The 18,699-nt window shown below is 35.4% G+C and overlaps 1 protein-coding gene across 1 annotated transcript; it reads right to left on the reverse strand.

Annotated features, from left to right (window-relative positions):
* Positions 1-293: 293 nt before the first annotated feature.
* Positions 294-5,355, reverse strand: LOC107617514 (65-kDa microtubule-associated protein 3). The gene is made up of 13 exons (XM_016319284.3): positions 5,168-5,355; positions 4,229-4,316; positions 3,893-4,099; positions 3,408-3,653; positions 3,089-3,298; positions 2,848-3,003; positions 2,597-2,756; positions 2,358-2,509; positions 2,187-2,274; positions 1,730-1,803; positions 1,546-1,620; positions 1,192-1,459; positions 294-976 (listed from the first exon to the last, which is right to left on the reverse strand). Exons 2-13 carry the CDS (start codon positions 4,298-4,300, stop codon positions 549-551), a joined length of 2,136 nt encoding a protein of 711 aa, XP_016174770.1. The 5' UTR covers positions 4,301-4,316; positions 5,168-5,355; the 3' UTR covers positions 294-548.
* Between the last annotated feature and the right edge of the window lie 13,344 nt (positions 5,356-18,699).

The raw sequence follows: 18,699 nt of genomic DNA on the forward strand, positions 1-18,699 counted from the left end.
AAAGCTCCAAACCTACTTTTTCCAATTTATAAGAATAATAATTAATAATTAATAATCAATATAATTAAAAATGGGCGCAATTCATGCTTACCAGAAAATTTGTTGAGACTCGGTAAGCCATGATGCCTGCCCCTATATTTAGGTGCTCTATTCTCCCTTTATGTAAAGTAACTGATATTATGGTAAAAATCAGCTACTTGCTCCAAATTTTGTATTATTTGGTGAGCTGAATTGTACACATCATATATACAATCTTGATTTGGAAAAGAAAATTATAAACAAAGACATGGTCAAAGCTCGAAACAGTGTCCCGCATGTTCTTGCTTTCATAATCCATTTAAGAATGCAAAATCCAAACACTATTTTCCATATATTATCAGAAGACGATGATTAAAAAAAATTCAGATGAGACTGCATAATCTCATATTAGTTGGTTTCACAACCTAGTTCTACGTCCACATCTTGTATACACACAATCAGGAAGCCAATTACAATTGACTCATGATTAATGATTTTAGAATAGATGATGAAACAAGACAACCAAAGAATCATTGTACAACAAAACCAAGACGTCTTTCTTCAAAGGAATATTCAATGTCACGGACCAATTCACCACCTCCAAAAGCAGGAGCTGGAGTCATGACCATCTTCATTGGAACTGAAACAGTGGAAGGTGTAGAAGGGACGGGAATTGGCATTGCCTTTGGTGTTCTATTCTCATCATCCACCACAATAGCAGCTGTCTTTGAGGGAGTAGAGAATGGCATATTGTTAAGTGAAATTGTTTTCTGCAACTTCTCACTCTGTATATTCAATTCATCCTTGGCATTTGCCATATTCGTATTTGATGATACTTTCGAAGTGATAGGCGAAAAAGGCAGTCGAGCAAGAGGTGGTGGTTCTATGTCATGAGTGCTCCCGGCACCAAATGAATACTTTTTTACAGGAACACCAGCAATATCTAGTCCTCTTCTAGCTACATAAACATGGGGAGAACAAAGAATATTAAAATAATAGTTCTAAATGCATATGTTTGTTCAACTTATGGAAGACAAAAACACCAACATGAAAGTTACATGTGTTGACTTGTCTTCTATGTTAATTAAAATAATGCACAAACCATTATTTGGTTCCACAAACAGTCTTAACTCTTACCAGGATAAAGGAAAACAGTAGAATTTAAAGAAATACCTGATGATAAACATGAAACACCATCATCCAAGTAATTCTGCTCAACTTGGCGTGCTTTATCAGTCTTTCTTGCAACACGAGAATTAGCTTTTGAATCAGGTTTTGGAGTTTGAATCATTGCTCCTCCGAGGGAAACTCTTCGACTAGCTGCCCCACCAGTTGACATCCTAGGTCCCTTCTTTACACTCTGGGGCTTCGAAGGGCTCGGTTTTGACCCATATAGTGCCTCCTGTTCCGCTATCATTTGTCCCTGAAGTTTCTTCAGATCCTGAAATAGAAAAATAAATTTAGATGTTTTGAAGAAATAACAAAGTATATATTTATTGTATATGGTTTTGAGTAAGATGCCCATACCCGCTGCTTGCGGCGTTCTTGCTCTTTCTTTTCCCGTAATATGTTGTACTCTTCCAGCATGGAGAGCAGGTGAATCTAGAAAGCAACACAAAAGCAGGAATCATTTTGCAGCAAATTTATTTGAGCAACCAAACCAAATATTCTTATAAAAAAATGGTAATGATAAAGTAGAAAGAGAACTTACACCATCATAGGTGAACTGAATGCCTTTTTCCTTTTCCCATGCTAAAGTTTTTGAAGTCAATGCATCTACCATTGCTATTTGCAAGAAAGAGAAGTTAGATTTTAGAACAGGCACAATAATCTTTTACGCAGGAAGCAGATGAGAATGTTTAGCAGAGAAATGTTGAATGATGAATGTGGTGGAATAAGAAAGGAAAAACAATATCATTAGACCCATAATTTAAACCAGTACTGTTAATTTTGGTATGCAGAATATTGATATCGGCTCATTTTGGCAGTGGCACCTCTCCGTACAAAAATTATGTCAAATTCACACAGAATTACGTAATGTAGTCCACTGAATCTATTTCAAGTGCAGGTTCCTTTTTCCAATTTTAAGCTTGTTGCTTTATATCGCTTAGTGATAATATAGTTACAAATCACCACAAATAAAGATACCATAAAGATCTATAAAATACCTGGGATTTTATTAACCAAGGCACGTGCTTTCTCAGCTCGCTTGAGTGTAAGATGAGCACCTCTCCCAGCATTGTATCGATTGTCATCCTGGAATATTAACAAAATGTCGTAAGCATGAACTGAAAAAAAAGTTGAAATGGAATAGTGGCAGGATGATGCAGGCAACTAACCCTGTTGTATTCCTCAAGCCAAGACTCCTCATCACAGGCTCCCAACCATTTCTCAACCTTTTCAAGTATTTCTTTTCGGCTTAAAGCTTCCTCTTTAACTTGAGCAATCTGAACCTCAATTTGTTCAAGCACACAAGCAGGGTCCACAGTTCCTGCAAAGAGACAGGCTTTATAAGTTTCCAAAGGAAATAGTATTTACATTTGTGTCCAGAAATTCCTTAGGATAAAGTAGTACTTACCGGACTCTATAGCTTCAACAGCATATTCAACAGCACTATCTATTTCTGGAACCAGATGAGTCTTTCGACATATCTCCTCTAGTTCTGTTCTCTTCTTCAAAACAAGCTCTTTCATTTTGCTTGATTTTAACTCTTCTAATCTTGATACTTCTGCTTCAACCTGCATGAAAATTATTACTTCGCCATGAACTCAACACATAGCCAAAACATGTAGCTTTACAAATATTTTAGTCAAGTAACTTATAACTCACACATTTGATGAAGTCCACAGACAAGGTGTTAGCTTCAGTTATTTCATGTTCTGAAGCAGCTATGTTACATGTAACATTCTGAAACATCTGTTGCTCTTCAATAGGTGTATCCATCAAGTTCCAGAGCTCCAACATTGATGTTGCAAGATCTTGGAGCTGTCAAATCAAAGCAACTTTGACTATCAACCAGAAAGGAAAGAACACAAAATTCAATTGACAAAGTGACAGAATAAGTCTTTACCTTCTGCATTCTCTGCAATTTTACTTCGCGTAGTTCTTGTATAGCAACAGCCAATCGTTGGATGGTATCATTACTTACACTGTTAGATCCTTCTGATTCGCCTAAGCTGGGATGGATTTCATTGATTGTCTGCTTAAAGTCTAGACCAAGCACTGAGCATAGAGAGTTCAACGTATACAGGTGCTCCTGGACCTTTTTGAGGCGACTACTCTGCATTCAAAAGAAGATACAAGCATCATTAGCTTTATAGTAATACAGTATCTAGAGAAGATGCTGTAAGTTGATCAAACGGTAAAATATGAACTAAAGCAAACATTACCTTTTCAATCTGAAGTGCCTGCAGCTGTTTGTGCAGATCTTCAAGTTTTCTCAAGGACAAATCAGTTTCATCTACAACAGCTGGAATATATTCTCTTGGTCCATAAATCTCCATTGAGATAACTTGAATTTGCTCGTGAACTTCTATAAATTGATTTCTACGCTCAGACTTCCTTTTACGCATCTCCTCCAACTGTGGCAGAATTCTTGCATGCTCTTCCTTTAAACTTCCAGCATTTTGATCAGACTAGAAAACAACAGAGATAAAAATCATATTATTAGTCTTAACCAATATATCACTATATCAGATAAGAGAGGATGCAAATTTCTTTTAAATGCTAATTTACCACTTTCAATTACGGTCAGATAAATCATGTCATTATGCACAGTTTCACTCAGAATCTCTTTGGCAAAGCCATCAGTCAAAACACAGCGATGCACTAAAACGACAATAAGAAAATTAGCAATTCATAAAACATCTCTAACCTGCCTAGTATGGACTGGTCGCTCCCCCATTGCTGAACAAATGGCCGCAAGTTCCGCCTCGCAATCAGCAATTGCCTGCCTTAATTGAGCTCTATTACGATTGGCATGATCAACCTTCCTTCTATATACTTCTAGGCACTCTTGTTCAAGCTCAAAAAGCATTCTATCTCTCTCAGTCTCATTCTCCCCGACTTCATCCCATATTATCTGGTAATTAAATAAGGAAACCCATGAGATTTTCTTCAAAGTCTCTCTGTATATTCTTCAATTCATCTGCTGGTTGGGGAGGATACCCCAGAAAAGATAACTGCAGAAAGCATGAATGAATGTTTTTACCTGAAGTTCATACAAGAGGGACCCACAAGTTGTTTCAGCTTGCAAAAGGGGATCACTTTGAGGTTGAGACATTTTGGAACACTTCTACCTGCCAAAACACACTCTCATAAGTCATAAATACTTGCAAAAGTTTAAGACACAAATCCGCGTTGTAAATTTGACTGCGAATTAATGGGTCACATTGACAGATATGGAAATCAAGTAAATACTTGCAGCAACAGGAAAGCAATTTCTAATTTTTACAAATAAATAACAGTTTTTTTCTCAAAGGAAAAGAAATGCTTTCAACTAACCGATCCTAACTGTAGAAAGGAAATTAGTATCAATTTTGACTGAGGTCCAAATGCAATAACTGTAGTCGCTAAGAGGTAGCCATCATTCCCGTACAAAAACAAGTAATTCGGAACCCTAAACCCACACCGATTAATACAATGATGGTTCCGAGGGAGCAAAACAGCTCAACACTAAGGAAGAAAAAAAAAATACTCCACTACCAACACTGCAGCAAAAATGGCAGATCCCTAGAACTTAAATTTCTGAATCCCACCGTATCAAATGTAGAAACGAACACCAGTAAATAAATCAAAAACAGATAATTGAATCCCGAAACTTTAATTTCAAACTTATTTTAAGAATAGAAAGGAAGAGGGGAAAAAACGCGACCGGGTTTGTTCTATTAATCTGATTCAGAGAAACGCTAATATCGATCTGAGCTGGAGAGAAACATGAAACTAGCTACATTTTTCAAAACCAAAATCGAACGTGTCCGAATTTTTTTTATTTTTACTTTATTTTAACATCTGAGGCATTTCGATCTCGCAGTGTTAGGGGTTTTTTTTTTTTTTTGGCTACTTCCACTTCCCCCTACCCTCCGAAACAGAACAGAATCTCAAATGTGAAATAAGTGAAAATCAGTGAATGGAGTGAGTGGAAACTAACCTGAACAACAACAAGAAGAACACAAGTCAAAAATGATTTGACTGAATTTTTTCGTGATTCGATTTTTCTTTTGTCCAAGAGGAAGAGGGAAAACGATTGGATATTTTGAGAGAGAGAGAGAGAGAGAGAGAGAGAGAGAGAGAGAGTCTTTTGTTGAAGTAAGGGTTTTTGATTTGAAGTTTGAATTTGATGAGAGCAGGAAGGGGGGAGGGAAAGTAGCCGTTATGATTTGGAGGGGACCGTTGACGAGCGCTTTTGGATCCATTTTGATTTCCATTTATTTATTGCTCTCTGTCTGTTATGTTACCTGCTTTGTCCAAAGTCCAAACAATTCCAAAGTAGAAAGATTTTAAAAAAAATAAGTAGAAAAATAATAAAATAATAAAATGAAGACTTAATCACCATAGATCTTGTAATTTTTATTGTTTGTGAATATTATTATCTTAATTTAAAAATAATTAAATATTTATCTTTTTACTTTATAACATCCTCATTCTAGATAAATTTATCCGAAATATTTAACTACATGGGTAAAAATTTATTAATTTAATTTTTTATAAAATTTAATTTTAATTTATTCATTAAAAAATAAAAATTTTCAAAAAAAAAATCTAATTCTAAGACGGGCTTGTTGTGTTGAGTTATGAGTCATGACTTTGTATGATTATAAAGAGAGATATATTAATGAAAAGAATTTGAATTTGAAATTCAAAAGGGTCCTGAATGTGAATTTTTGGATAGGAGATAGAGAGTGCTTAGTGCTTACATTTCGATTTCATTGCATTTATTCATTGTGTTTTAGTAAAGTAACGATGTTAAAGTGTTAAATACAATTACTATTCAAATATATATATATATATATATATATATATATATATATATATATAAAACAGATTAAAATTCTATATAAAGAATATAAATTTTTTTTATAGTTAATTTTTTTATTATTTTATTAATATTTAAAATGTGAGTCCTAATTTTTTTAATCTCTCTTTCATTCCATAAAAGAAAGATATGTAAACTTACATCTTTATAGTAAAGTATCGTTTTTGTTCCTAACGTTTGAGGTAAGTCGTATTTGTATCTCTAACGTTTAAATCGTCTTATTTGTATCCCTAACGTTTGTAAAAGTGATTCAATGTTTTTCTGCCGTCAATTATACATCATGAGCTTTAGTTTGAGTTTTGAAAATCTCTTTTTGAAGTTAGAATACAAATGTCTGAGACAGAACCAATGATCTACTCCAAAAAATAGCTCATTAAAAGTTGAAATTAATTCCTACAACATTTACATAATTCACTTTTCTAGGGACATAATTGAACCTAAACACAAATAGTGGGTACAATATTGAAATCAAACACATTCAAGTGAGACCAAATTTAGAATGAATACATCAAAGTAAGAATAATTGAAAAATATAATCTGATTTATTAGTATAATTGACGGCAGGATAACATTAACTCACTTTTATAAACGTTAGGGATACAAATAGGACGATTTAAATGTTAGGAACACAAATAGGACTTACCCCAAACGTTAGGGATAAAAACGATGCTTTACTCTATTTTTTAAAAAGTGTTACTTAACAATAAAAAAGTGTTATTTTAATTTTAGCAACACTTTTTGAAAACACCACTACTATGTTTTTTTTTTTTTTTTTTTTTGGTGAAGGATGAGGGTCAAAAACCCCAAAACAAGAAAACAAAACCAAACAGCAACAAAACTAAGTACCCCTCATTCTGAGGGTGCCAAAGCTATCTAGAATTAAAGTATATCTAATCTCAGGGGGAGGGTGGTCGAACACTTGCATTCCATACGGGAGCTCTTGCCCTTTTTTCGCTAGTAGATCTACGACATGGTTAGCTTCACGCAAGGTGTGCACCCATTTGACAATCTGGATTCGGCTGGAAAGGGTATTTATGTCATTGACTAGGGATCTACAGCGGTGGAGAATGCTGCACCCATCATTAATCAAGTTGATAGTCGCTAGCGAGTCAAATTCAACCATCAGCTTCTACACTTCACTTTCAATAGTGATTTGGAGCCCCCTAATTATGCCCCACAATTTGACATGCCTGATGGAGCATCTCCCCAAATCGGAGGTGAAAGCTTTACAGAAACAACCCATGTGATCACACAGGATTCTCCCACACGCACCATTATTGCTACTACCGAAGAAGGAGCCATCCACATTGAGTTTCATGAAGTTTTCATGAAGGAGAAACTATTTAATCAATTTACTTGAATCAGAGCTATTATTTTTTTAAACCAACTTGTTTGACGCCAATTTCATGAGCTCACGAGCCTGAGCTTTGATGGAAGCTATTGCCGTGGAGGGATGAGTGAAAGTGCCTTCAAACACTAGTTTATTTCTGCAATACCAGAGGAAAGCAATAGTCAACCCAAAAATCAGAGACCAATCATCTGCATAAGTTAGATTCGTGATGATCTAATACCTGATGTTTAGGCTAGTGAAGTCCATGTAATTGATAGGAGGAGCAATAAGTTTCCAAATCAGTCTTGCATAGTGGCAATCCCGTAAACATGCAACACATTTTTCTCATGCCACCCACACCTGACACACTTCGCATCCGTAGTAAGACGTCTTCTCATCCTCTCAGCATTTATTAGAATCGCCTCATTTGCCACAAGCCAAATGAAGGTCCAAATCCTCTAGTCCCTTCCAATTCCACATGAGCTTAAACAGTCGGTCAGGAGGAGAGTAGCTCTCTTCTAGTGCTAGGTAAGCTATCTTGAGAGTAAAGGTTCCGTCTGTCAAAGGATTCCAAGCGATCTGACTCAAGCCTTTCCACGGGAAGGGAGGGGCCATTGCCAGGATTTCTTTTTCACAATCTTCTCTGGTAGCCATTTGTTCAGCTTTCCATCATCCCAGCCACCTAAAACCAAGAGGGAATTATTTAGAGAGGACTCATAATTAAGAGTATTCGCTACCTGAGTTGAGAAAGGTCTTAGTGGTCTAAACTATGGAACCCAATTGTTGTCCCAAAAATTTATGTGATTGCCATTGCCAATGCACCAAATAGAGTTCTTTTCAACATCCTTCCAAGTTTCACATATTCTCTTCCACAAATTGGAGTAATTACTTCTCCGTCTAATGGTAGGGGATGTCATTGCCGCACTTGTACTTCGATCTAAGTACTCTAACCCAGAGATAGTCTTTCTTTTCCACAAGACCCCACCCAATCTTCATCATGTAGGAATGGTTTAGCTCCTTTGCATGATGGATTCCCAGACCTCCTGACACTTTTGGGTCTTTGACTCCTCTCCAATTTAGGAGGTAGATCTTCTTTGAACTATCTGTGTCTCCTCAAAGAAAGTTTCTACATTTACGATCAACCGTTTCACAGGTAGAGTTAGGTAAAAGAGCAGTCTGTATAGTATAGCTAGGAATAGAAGAAATGACAGATTTCACCAGAGTAGATCTCCTTGCCAGGGACAGAGAAGAGGCTTTTCAGCTGTTCAACCAACCATTCAGCTTGATAATGATATTTTTGTATGCATCTTTGGTCACCCTAGAATGAAGCAAAGGAACCCCCAAATACTTGCCCAGATAAGTTGTTCTTGAGAATTATAGCGCTTCAAAAATATCCTCCCTAACTGTGTTTCCTACATTTTTGGAGAAAAGAATCCTTGCCTTCTCATTGCTAATCTTCTACCCTAAGCTATTGCAGAAGGCTTCTAGGATTTTATTTATCACTTCCGCCTACTCCAAGCTAGCCTCTGCAAAAAGGATCAAATCATTGGCAAAACAGAGGTGAGAAAGATTAGGGTCATCTCTGCTTAGCCGAATAGGTTTCCAATACCCACGGTCTATTGCAGCGTAGATCAGCTGAGAAAGTCTCTCCATACATAGAACAAAGATATAAGGAGATAAAGGGTCCCCTTGACGGATACCTCTTGTGGGAGTAAACTCCTCAAGAGACTCCCCATTCTAGAGTACCCGCATTCTGGCTATCGTAATACAAGTGCATATCAACTCGATGAAGCGAGTGAGGAACCCTATATCAAGCAAGGTATCCTTGATAAAGACCATTTTAAACGGTCATAAGCTTTCTCGAGGTCAAGTTTAATAGTCATCCAGCCCTTGTTACCCTTTTTGTTATGCATAGAATTAATCATCTCCTGTGAAATAATAATATTGTCTGAGCTGTGCCTGATAGGCATGAAGCTGCATTGACCATTGAGTAGGCTTAACAAGCCCCTCCATCACTCTTCTAAGTCTCTTTGCAAGAATCTTAGTGATGAATTTATACGACACATTGCATAGGCTTATTGGCCTCATCTGCTTTAGGTTGACAGTGGATTTGACCTGTGGGTTCTGAAACATCTGATTCACCAATCTGCACGTCTAAACCCACAACCTCCCGGTTACTCTGGTAGAAAATAGCTTGAATGCCATCCCTTTCTAGCGCTTTGCGGGCGCCCATACTAAACACAGAATCGCTGACTTCCATAGGAGATATGATACTGTTGACCGAGTCAATATCAGCAGAACTAAGACTAGGGAAGGCCCTATGAAGAATGAAAGGGATATCAGGTAAGTCATCTGAATATAGTTTAGAATAAAAAGAGGTAGCCATTAACCCTAAACTATTTCTATCATGGACCCAATTCCCTTCACTGTCTTGAAGAGCTTCAATCTTGTTTTCACGCCTTCTGGAAAGCATGGTACCATAAAAGTATCTCATGTTGCAGTCCCTGAACTCTAGCTAGTTACACCTAGACTTCTGGAGCCATAACATTTCTTCATGAGATAAGATTTCCTCGTATTCTTTCCAAAGTCTACTATGAATTCTGATTACAAAATCATTGTTGCTAAGGTCTAGGCTCGATGCTATACCCTAAAGTCTTCTAAGGATTTTCTCCTTTCTCCTTTGAATATTGCCAAATACATTACATTTCCAATTCTTAAGGTAGCGTTTGTTTGCGAGACAGAGACCAAGAGACAGAGACAGATACCAAGAGACAGAGCCAGAAATAAGTATCAGTATTGTGTTTGTTGTAGAAGTGTACAAGACTGATTTATGTCTCAATATCTTGTTTGGTTTAAAATAAAAGTAGAGACTAAAAACTTAAAATTACAAAAATGCCTTTAATTTTAATTAACAACCCTAACCCCCAAATCCAATTTCATTTTTCCCAGCAAGCAACCCTAACCCCCTTTATCCTCTCCTCTACCCTTCTCCTCTCTTTTTCCGGTGAAGGAATCCTCTAGTCTTACTGGTATGCAAAATTGTTACTCAGGTTGTGAATTATTGTTCGAAATTGATTCCCTGGCGATGGCACCAAAAACGGATGCACAGAACCATGGTCTAAATATATCTTCACAACTTCGCATAACTAACCAGCAAGTGCACTAGGTCGTCCAAGTAATACCTTACGTGAGTAAGGGTTGAATCCCACGGAGATTGTTGGTATGAAGCAAGCTATGGTCACCTTGTAAATCTCAGTCAGGCGGATATAAAATAGTAATGGGGTTTTCGAAAATTATATAATAAAAGAAGGATAGAAATAATTATGTAAATCAGTGGTGAGAATTTCAGATAAGCGTATGGAGATGCATTCGTTCCTCTGAACCTCTGCTTTCCTGCTGTCTTCATCCAATCAGTCTTACTTCTTTCTATGGCTGGCTTTATGCAAGGGCATCACCGTTGTCAATGGCTACATCCCCTCCTCTTATGAAAATGGTCCAAATGCTCTGTCACAGCACGGCTAATCATCTGAGGTTCCCGATCATGCTGGAATAGGATTCACCCTCCTTTTGCGTCTGTCACTACGCCCAGCAATCGCGAGTTTGAAGCTCGTCACAGTCATTCAATCCCAGAATCCTACTCGGAATACCACAGACAAGGTTTAGACTTTCCGGATTCTCATGAATGCCGCCATCAATCTAGCTTACACCACGAAGATTCTGATTAAGAGATCTAAGAGATACTCATTCAATCTAAGGTAGAACGGAAGTGGTTGTCAGGCACGCGTTCATAGGGAATGATGATGATTGTCACGTTCATCATATTCAGGTTGAAGTGCGAATGAATATCTTAGAAGCGAAATAAGATGAATTGAATAGAAAACAGTAGTACTTTGCATTAATCTTTGAGGAACAGCAGAGCTCCACACCTTAATCTATGGAGTGTAGAAACTCTACCGTTGAAAATACATAAGTGAAAGGTCCAGGCATGGCCGAATGGCCAGCCCCTTTGATCTAAGAACCAGGCGTCCAAAGATCTAAAAATGATCAAAAGATGTCTAATACAATAGTAAAAAGTCCTATTTATAATAAACTAGCTACTAGGATTTACAGAAGTAAGTAATTGATGCATAAATCCACTTCCGGGGCCCACTTGGTGTGTGCTTGGGCTGAGCTTGAAGTCTACACGTGGAGAGGTCATTCTTGGAGTTGAACGCCAGCTTTTGTACCAGTTTGGGCATTGAACTCCATTTTGCAACTTGTTTCTGGCGCTGGACACCAGAATTGGGCAGAGAGCTGGCGTTGAATGCCAGTTTGCGTCGTCTAAACTTGGGCAAAGTATGGACTATTATATATTGTTGGAAATCCCTGGATGTCTACTTTCCAACGCAATTGGAAGCGCGCCATTTTAAGTTCTGTAACTCCAGAAAATCCATTTTGAGTGCAGGGAGGTCAGAATCCAACAGCATCAGCAGTCCTTCTTCAACCTCTGAATCTGATTTTTGCTCAAGTCCCTCAATTTCAGCCAGAAAATACCTGAAATCACAGAAAAACACACAAACTCATAGTAAAATCCAGAAATGTGAATTTAACATAAAAACTAATGAAAACATCCCTAAAAGTAACTAGATTCTACTAAAAACATACTAAAAACAATGCCAAAAAGCGTATAAATTATCCGCTCATCACTTACCCACCGCCGGTAGCACCTCCAAGGGTCCGAACGACGACGGCGCATCTCCAATTCTCCATCGGTTCACGTTCGTGGTGCTAGTTGCTCCCCAAGGTTTGTGATTTTGTTGCCGTTTGCGCGCCCGTGTTTTGCATCGCCACCGTCTCGGAGCTGTGTCTCTGGTCTTCGTTCTTTCTCTCTCAACGGACCTGGTATCTTTTGTCAATTCATCTTATTTACTTGTTAATTTTGTGAAGTTCAAAGTTGATAATTTCGTACAACACTTTTGAATCCCTCATTTTCTGATTTGTGAATCCCTCATTTCTGATTTGGCCTCATATGGATGAAAATATGTAAATCCCTCATTTTCTGATTTGATATTTGCCCTGGTTTGCTTAAAATTGCTTATTTGTGCTTCATCAATTGTTGAAAATTTTTGAAGTTCTGATAGCCAAGTTCTAATTTGCCCTCATTTACTTTATATTTCTGATTTCTATGTCATCTTTTTTTTAAGATTTGTGAATTTGTGATTGCTGATTGTTGATTTCATCATTTGTTAATTTTATAATTTTTTTTACCTTATTTGTGATTGTTAATTGCTGATTTGTGAATTTGTGATTGTTAATTTTATAAATTTATTTATGATAATTACTATATAGAAAAACAAAGAAGATGACTTGAAAACTATTTATCATAATTATGTTCTTATTATCACTCTTTTTCATTATCAGAATTAGTGCACACTGGTGTGTTATCTTGAATTGGAAATGTATTCTCTCAAACTGATTTGTCTGATTAACAAGATTAAGTATGATCCGGTGGTGTATTACTATTTGTTGATCGTTGTTTTGACTAGCTATTCAATTTGAAATCTGTAAGAAAATTTGTTTTGATTAGCTATTAAATAATTTATTTGGACTAGTTGATTGAATCTTGTGTTGTGTAACTACTTTTAATCGCTGTTTTAACTAGCTATTCAATCTGAAATCTGTAAAAAAATTTGTTTTGATTAGCTATTAAATAATTTTATTTGGACTAATTGATTGAATCTTGTGTTGTGTTACTATTTCTTGATCGCTGTTTTGATTTTTGCTTACTCTTAAATGTATAGCAGCCTGGTTAACAATTGCTTCTATAAGTAGAAGATCTACAAGTGGTTCCTATGACAGCGGCAATGTAACACACGAACGGTTTTGTTAGTGTGGTTTAAGAGCTCCGTTGCAAGTCTCAAATAGCATTGCCAACCCGGGTAGAAAGTATTATGCCTGTCCTGTAAGACGATGTGGATAGTTTAGATGGGCAGGTCCTAGTATTCAACATTCTGAAGTTGGAGATGATTGCTCTTGTCAACTGAATTCCAATTTAAAGTCGATCGAACGAGTTGAAAATCTGCATACTGATGTTTTGTTTCTGAAATTGTTAGCATTCCTTCAACTTGTTGTTTCTGTAGTCTGTATTGCCTTGGTCATAGTATTGTTGTTTAAGTTGTAGTTTGACCTTTGGATTGAAACAGGCATGCGACAAATTGTGTAATTTTTTTTAAAAAATAAAATGAATACATGTTTCAGTATGTGTATAAACTTATTTTTAGTCAAATTTGCACGTATGATGCATTTTATTATTGAAGAAAGTTGTTTTATGTTGTGATAATATTGCAACCTGTGAGTAATTTAATTTAAGTAATTTACTCGAAAGGGATCAAAAGATATTTAAGCATAAATGGGTTGGGTTTAGACACGATTCATGTCAAGTGAATTTACCTTATAGCATGTTTTGAAAGGAATGGGTACGTGCCATTCTTCTCAATTTGTAACTTAGTATATATTATTTCAAAATTTGTAACTAGTTGCTATTACAAATAAAAGGTTGCTATTACAATGTTTCCCTTCACAACAAGTCTTACAAATTAAAATGGTGCTATTACAACACTACTTAATCGATTATAATGTTCGTTACTCTGCTCCAACACAAATTAAGCTATTTCTACTCTATACGACTTGTTCGCCACTCTTCATACATCTCAGTTGCTATGTTGTCACGCCAGTGTGTCCACTCGTTTGTGTTTTCAACCACATCAATCATTCCGTCCTGTGCTTCATCTCCATCAGGCATAAATTCATCCAATATGCTACCTTGCTCCTCCGGATCTATATCCATACTCTTTCGAATAAAATTTTGCAGCAAACAATAAGCAATAATTATTTGAGTTTGTGTCTTTAGAGGGTACAAGTTAGGGTTTCTTAAGATTGACCACCTCTTCTTCAACAAACCAAAGCATCGCTCAATAATATTCCTGGCAGAAGAATGAATCCTATTAAAATATTCTTGGTAATTGCAAGGTGCACGTACTCCTTGGGCCCACTCTCTAACATAATATCGAATGCCTCTATACGGTGCTAGAAACCCCGGACCATTTGTGTAACCAGCATCAACTAAATAGTAATTACCTATAGACAAGTAATGCAAACAACGTAAGCTTAACTATCGTGAACTCCAGCTATATGTATAGGCTTAGATCCAAAGATGGCATAATTACCGTGGGGTATCTTAAGACTATTACGACGAGTTATTGTATCTCGAAGTATCCGTGAATCAGATGTTGATCCCTCCCATCCACTGAGTACATAAACAAAATCCATCTCCCGGTTACACACTCCTAAGACATTGTTGCAGATTTTACCCTTTCTTGTTCGATATCTTGCCTTTTCAGACTCGGGATTGTCACCTCTATATAAGTGCCATCTAATGCTTCCAAGCAACTCTATCATCCATAGAAAGTTATGATACTCAGATATAGAATCCTTCAGGTAAAAAAAATCATACACAATATTGAATAAGCTCTACCTTAAACCTTCTCCATGTGGGGTCAATACAATCCTCTTCAACTGGTGTAGCCTTGGAAAACAAAATGCTTTCAATACATATAACAGCCTTTAAAACTTTATTTAAATATTTACTAACTATTTCTCTGGACCTACAAAATCTAACCTGCAGACTACGATTTTTTTTGTGATGCGCTAAGATAATTAAAAAAGTATTTGTGTTCATTCTCAACTCCGAGATACAATTCCTATCACCCTCACCAACAATACGCTCTAAAGCCTCACGTCTAATTCTATTATTCATTCTTCCACCTAACGACAGTTGGCCACTACTTCTATCCCTAAAGTAAACAAATAACGTAAGCACAAAAAACAATATCAAATCTTCATGCTTGGATCTCATCTTTTCATAAAAACACACGCAGCACTTAATAATTTTCGACCGTTTTATTTCTTCCTAGTAAAGTCATTACAATAAACGCCGCATAAACATTCAAATAAATCTGACACTTCTTCATGCAAAATTTGCTATATCTTTTTAGAACTAAAAACAAGAATAAGAAATTGGAATCAAAAGACATGTAACTCTAGTTACTTCTCAATTTTAATTTAGTTTCAAGTGAAAATCTAAATAGGAAATACAATAGAAACACAATAAAAATGATAATATCGATTTTTTTCTCTCATTTCATATACTGAAAGTGACTTTTTCAGGTACTTTAAGCACATCAAACTCTTCCAAAAGGCAAAAAAGAAGATTTGGTAATTAAAATGTGAAGTGGTTCACACTTGACATAAATAACTGTGCCGTCATTATCACCTAAGCCATATCAAGCATATTTATATGATTTCATGTACATTCAACAATTTCACTTACCAGTTTAGAGAACAAACATTCTTCCCCTCAACTAGATATGTTAGGAATCGTAGCCTACCTAGCAATAGTTCTAATATATAAACCAAAATGTTGTTTGTGTATGTTAAATAAGTTTTTTATTTATGCACAACGAAAATATCACTCCTACTTTTGTGCTAGTCAGCACTAGTCAGCAATAGAGATGTTAATGGTTGGGTAATTGAGTTTGGTTTGATGTAGAAACTGCACCTATTGAGGTATAAAACTGCACTAATCCACAATTATTATTAGAAACCAAACATAGACCTGGAAACTTATTAAAATGGGTTCTAATTGGCTAATTAATTTCATTCTAATCAACACACGGTGCATTAAATAAATAAATATTATATCCAATAAAATGAAAGTAATGCATTTGAAGATGCACACACCATCTACACATGAATTGTGGCCTAAAAATGAACACATAGTCTTGATAGCTCTGTGTAGACATGGAACAATAGCAGTTGCAGACATGAAAAAATTGGAAAAAAAGTATAATCCAGAATGAAATCAACAAATAGATGTAGTTAGGCTAACGAATTGAGTAATGATCCAATTAGTGGCACTTAAAAGGAAGTAAACATCATATACTCATTAATTATAAAAGATAAAATAAATGGATTAGTTAGGTCACGAACAAATCCACACCAGGCAAAGAATTTCTTTAACTTCAATGCTACTACTTCACACCATTAACAAAATAATGACAAACCAAGCAAAGAGGTTCTGAGTACAAATACACCTTTCAAACACAAACAAATTTGATTTAAGCATTACACAAATAATGGTTAAATCCACAAATCAAACTGATTATCAGAAGAAGAGAAAAGTCCCAATGCTAGGTCACAAAAAAATCCACAGATTATAGCATGACAGAAAAGATGAAAGGAATCAGTAAATTAAACAACATTTGTATAGAACTAACTTGAGTCAGAGCAATTCGGACGAGGAGTTGATGGTTGAGGTCGACAGCAGCCGGGGAGAGGCGACAACTACCTTCCTCCATTTTTCCTGTGAAGGAGAAAAAGAGGAGATGAGAAGATGGGGGCTACAAAGATGAACTTGCAAGAGGAAAATCACTTACCTAGCGGTGGCGAGGCCAACGGCGACGCGGTGGCTGTTCTTGAAGAAGAATGCTTGAGCGGCTACAGTGGCTGTTCTGAAGAAGAATGAGAAGATGGAGTCACGAGAGTTGATCAAGAAGCCCTGATTTACATTAAGGGTAATTTTGGAATTATTGAATTAGAATGGGGTAATTTAGGTACAAATTATAATTAAAATTTCTGTCCTTGTCTTTAAATTTTTCTGTCTCCAGTGTTCCTATTTTTTGGAGTTACTGAAATACTAAAATTTTGAAGACGGTGACAGAAATTTAAGTACCAGACTCTAACTCAACAAATGCTACCTAAGAGAACTTTGGAAGGCCTCCATATTACTCCTCCAAGGATCCTTCAGATTTTTTATATTTATATTAAAAAAAATCAATCTACTTATACCAGTGGATAACATATTATGTTTATCCATCTCTAAAAATATTAGTCTATATAGAGTAAATAGTCATTTCTGACCATAAAAGATTTCAAACGATATAAAACTAACTATGAAAAATTGAAACTAAAGTTATACCTATACAAGATAAGTTTTTCTTGACAAAAATGACCAATTGTTAAATTTTTATTGATAATTCCGCAAATACCCCTCTCATTTCCTCTTTCTTCTTCATCTTCCTTCTATAACCACCACTACTTCGCTACAAAATCCACCATCCCAACAGATCTACTCTTCTACTCCTTTGAATCGAATTCATTTTTCTTTATTTCATCTTCTGCTGCATTTCAAACAAGAAACCTTCCTTCTCTTTTGCCGAGAAGTAGAGGAGAAGATCAAATAGAGGAAAATGAATTCGATTCAGAGGAGTACATTTGTTGGGATGGTAGATTTTGCTGCGGAAGTGGTGGTGGTTATAGAAGGAATACGAAGAAGGAAGAGGAAAGGAGAGGAGTATTTACAGAATTATTAGCAAAACTTATCTTGTATGGGTATAACTTTAGTTTCAAATTTTTATGATCAATTTTATCAGCGTCTGAATCTTTCATGATCAGAAATAACTATTTACTCTGTATAGACTAATATTTTTAGAGATGGATAAATATAATGTGTTATCCACTAATATAAGTAGATTGAATGTATTTCTTAATATAAATATAAAAAAATTTGAGAGTTGGATTTTATGATGAAATTTGATGAGTACACAAAATCTAATCTTTAGATTTTGGGAGATTCTACCGTGCTGAAGGAAACATTTTTCCTCATGTGCTGAAGAGGCGTGGCATTAGAGAAGAGGTGACGCGTGTTAGTGTTATTCCCATACTCGTAGACAAGCTCTGTGTTAAAGTAAAATTGGTACAATATGTCAACATCATGAATATTAATAATATTAGTTTAATTTACTTTTAATGATGATAATTTATTTGTTGGGCTTTATTGATTTTGAAAAGTTTTGGCAGTTTTGGGTTTTTTGTGAATATTATCCAACAGATAGGATCATAGAAATTGCTCCATAAAATAGTAAATTAAAATAATAATAATAACAACAATAATATCCTTTCAAATTAATAATAATAATAATAATAATAATAATAATAATAATAATAATAATAATAATAATTTAATTTTTATTTAAAACTATACTTTTGTTATATATATTCTCATATTTAACTTATATAATAATAAATATATTTTTACCTTCAAAACAAACATAAATCCAAAAATTTAGTAAAAGATAAGTTAAAAATTAAAATATTATATATTTAGTAATATATATAATCATAATTAATATTTTTTAATTAAAAGATACTAATAAGTGCTTGTTACATAAAAAAATTATCTTAGTTCTTATATATATATATTTTTATTTTGGATTCAATA

The sequence above is a fragment of the Arachis ipaensis genome, chromosome B9 (genome assembly GCF_059453495.1).
Source record: "Arachis ipaensis isolate K30076 ecotype BB chromosome B9, ASM5945349v1, whole genome shotgun sequence".
NCBI classification, from domain to species: domain Eukaryota; kingdom Viridiplantae; phylum Streptophyta; class Magnoliopsida; order Fabales; family Fabaceae; genus Arachis; species Arachis ipaensis.

Excerpts from the sequence above, each read along its gene's own strand:
- LOC107617514 (XM_016319284.3), bottom strand. The coding sequence starts at position 4,300 with ATGTCTCAACCTCAAAGTGATCCCCTTTTGCAAGCTGAAACAACTTGT. Across the intron at positions 4,100-4,228 it reads CCCTCTTGTATGAACTTCAG|ATAATATGGGATGAAGTCGG; the intron begins GTAAAAACATTC and ends TTTAATTACCAG. Across the intron at positions 1,621-1,729 it reads TTCAGTTCACCTATGATGGT|ATTCACCTGCTCTCCATGCT; the intron begins GTAAGTTCTCTT and ends GTTGCTTTCTAG.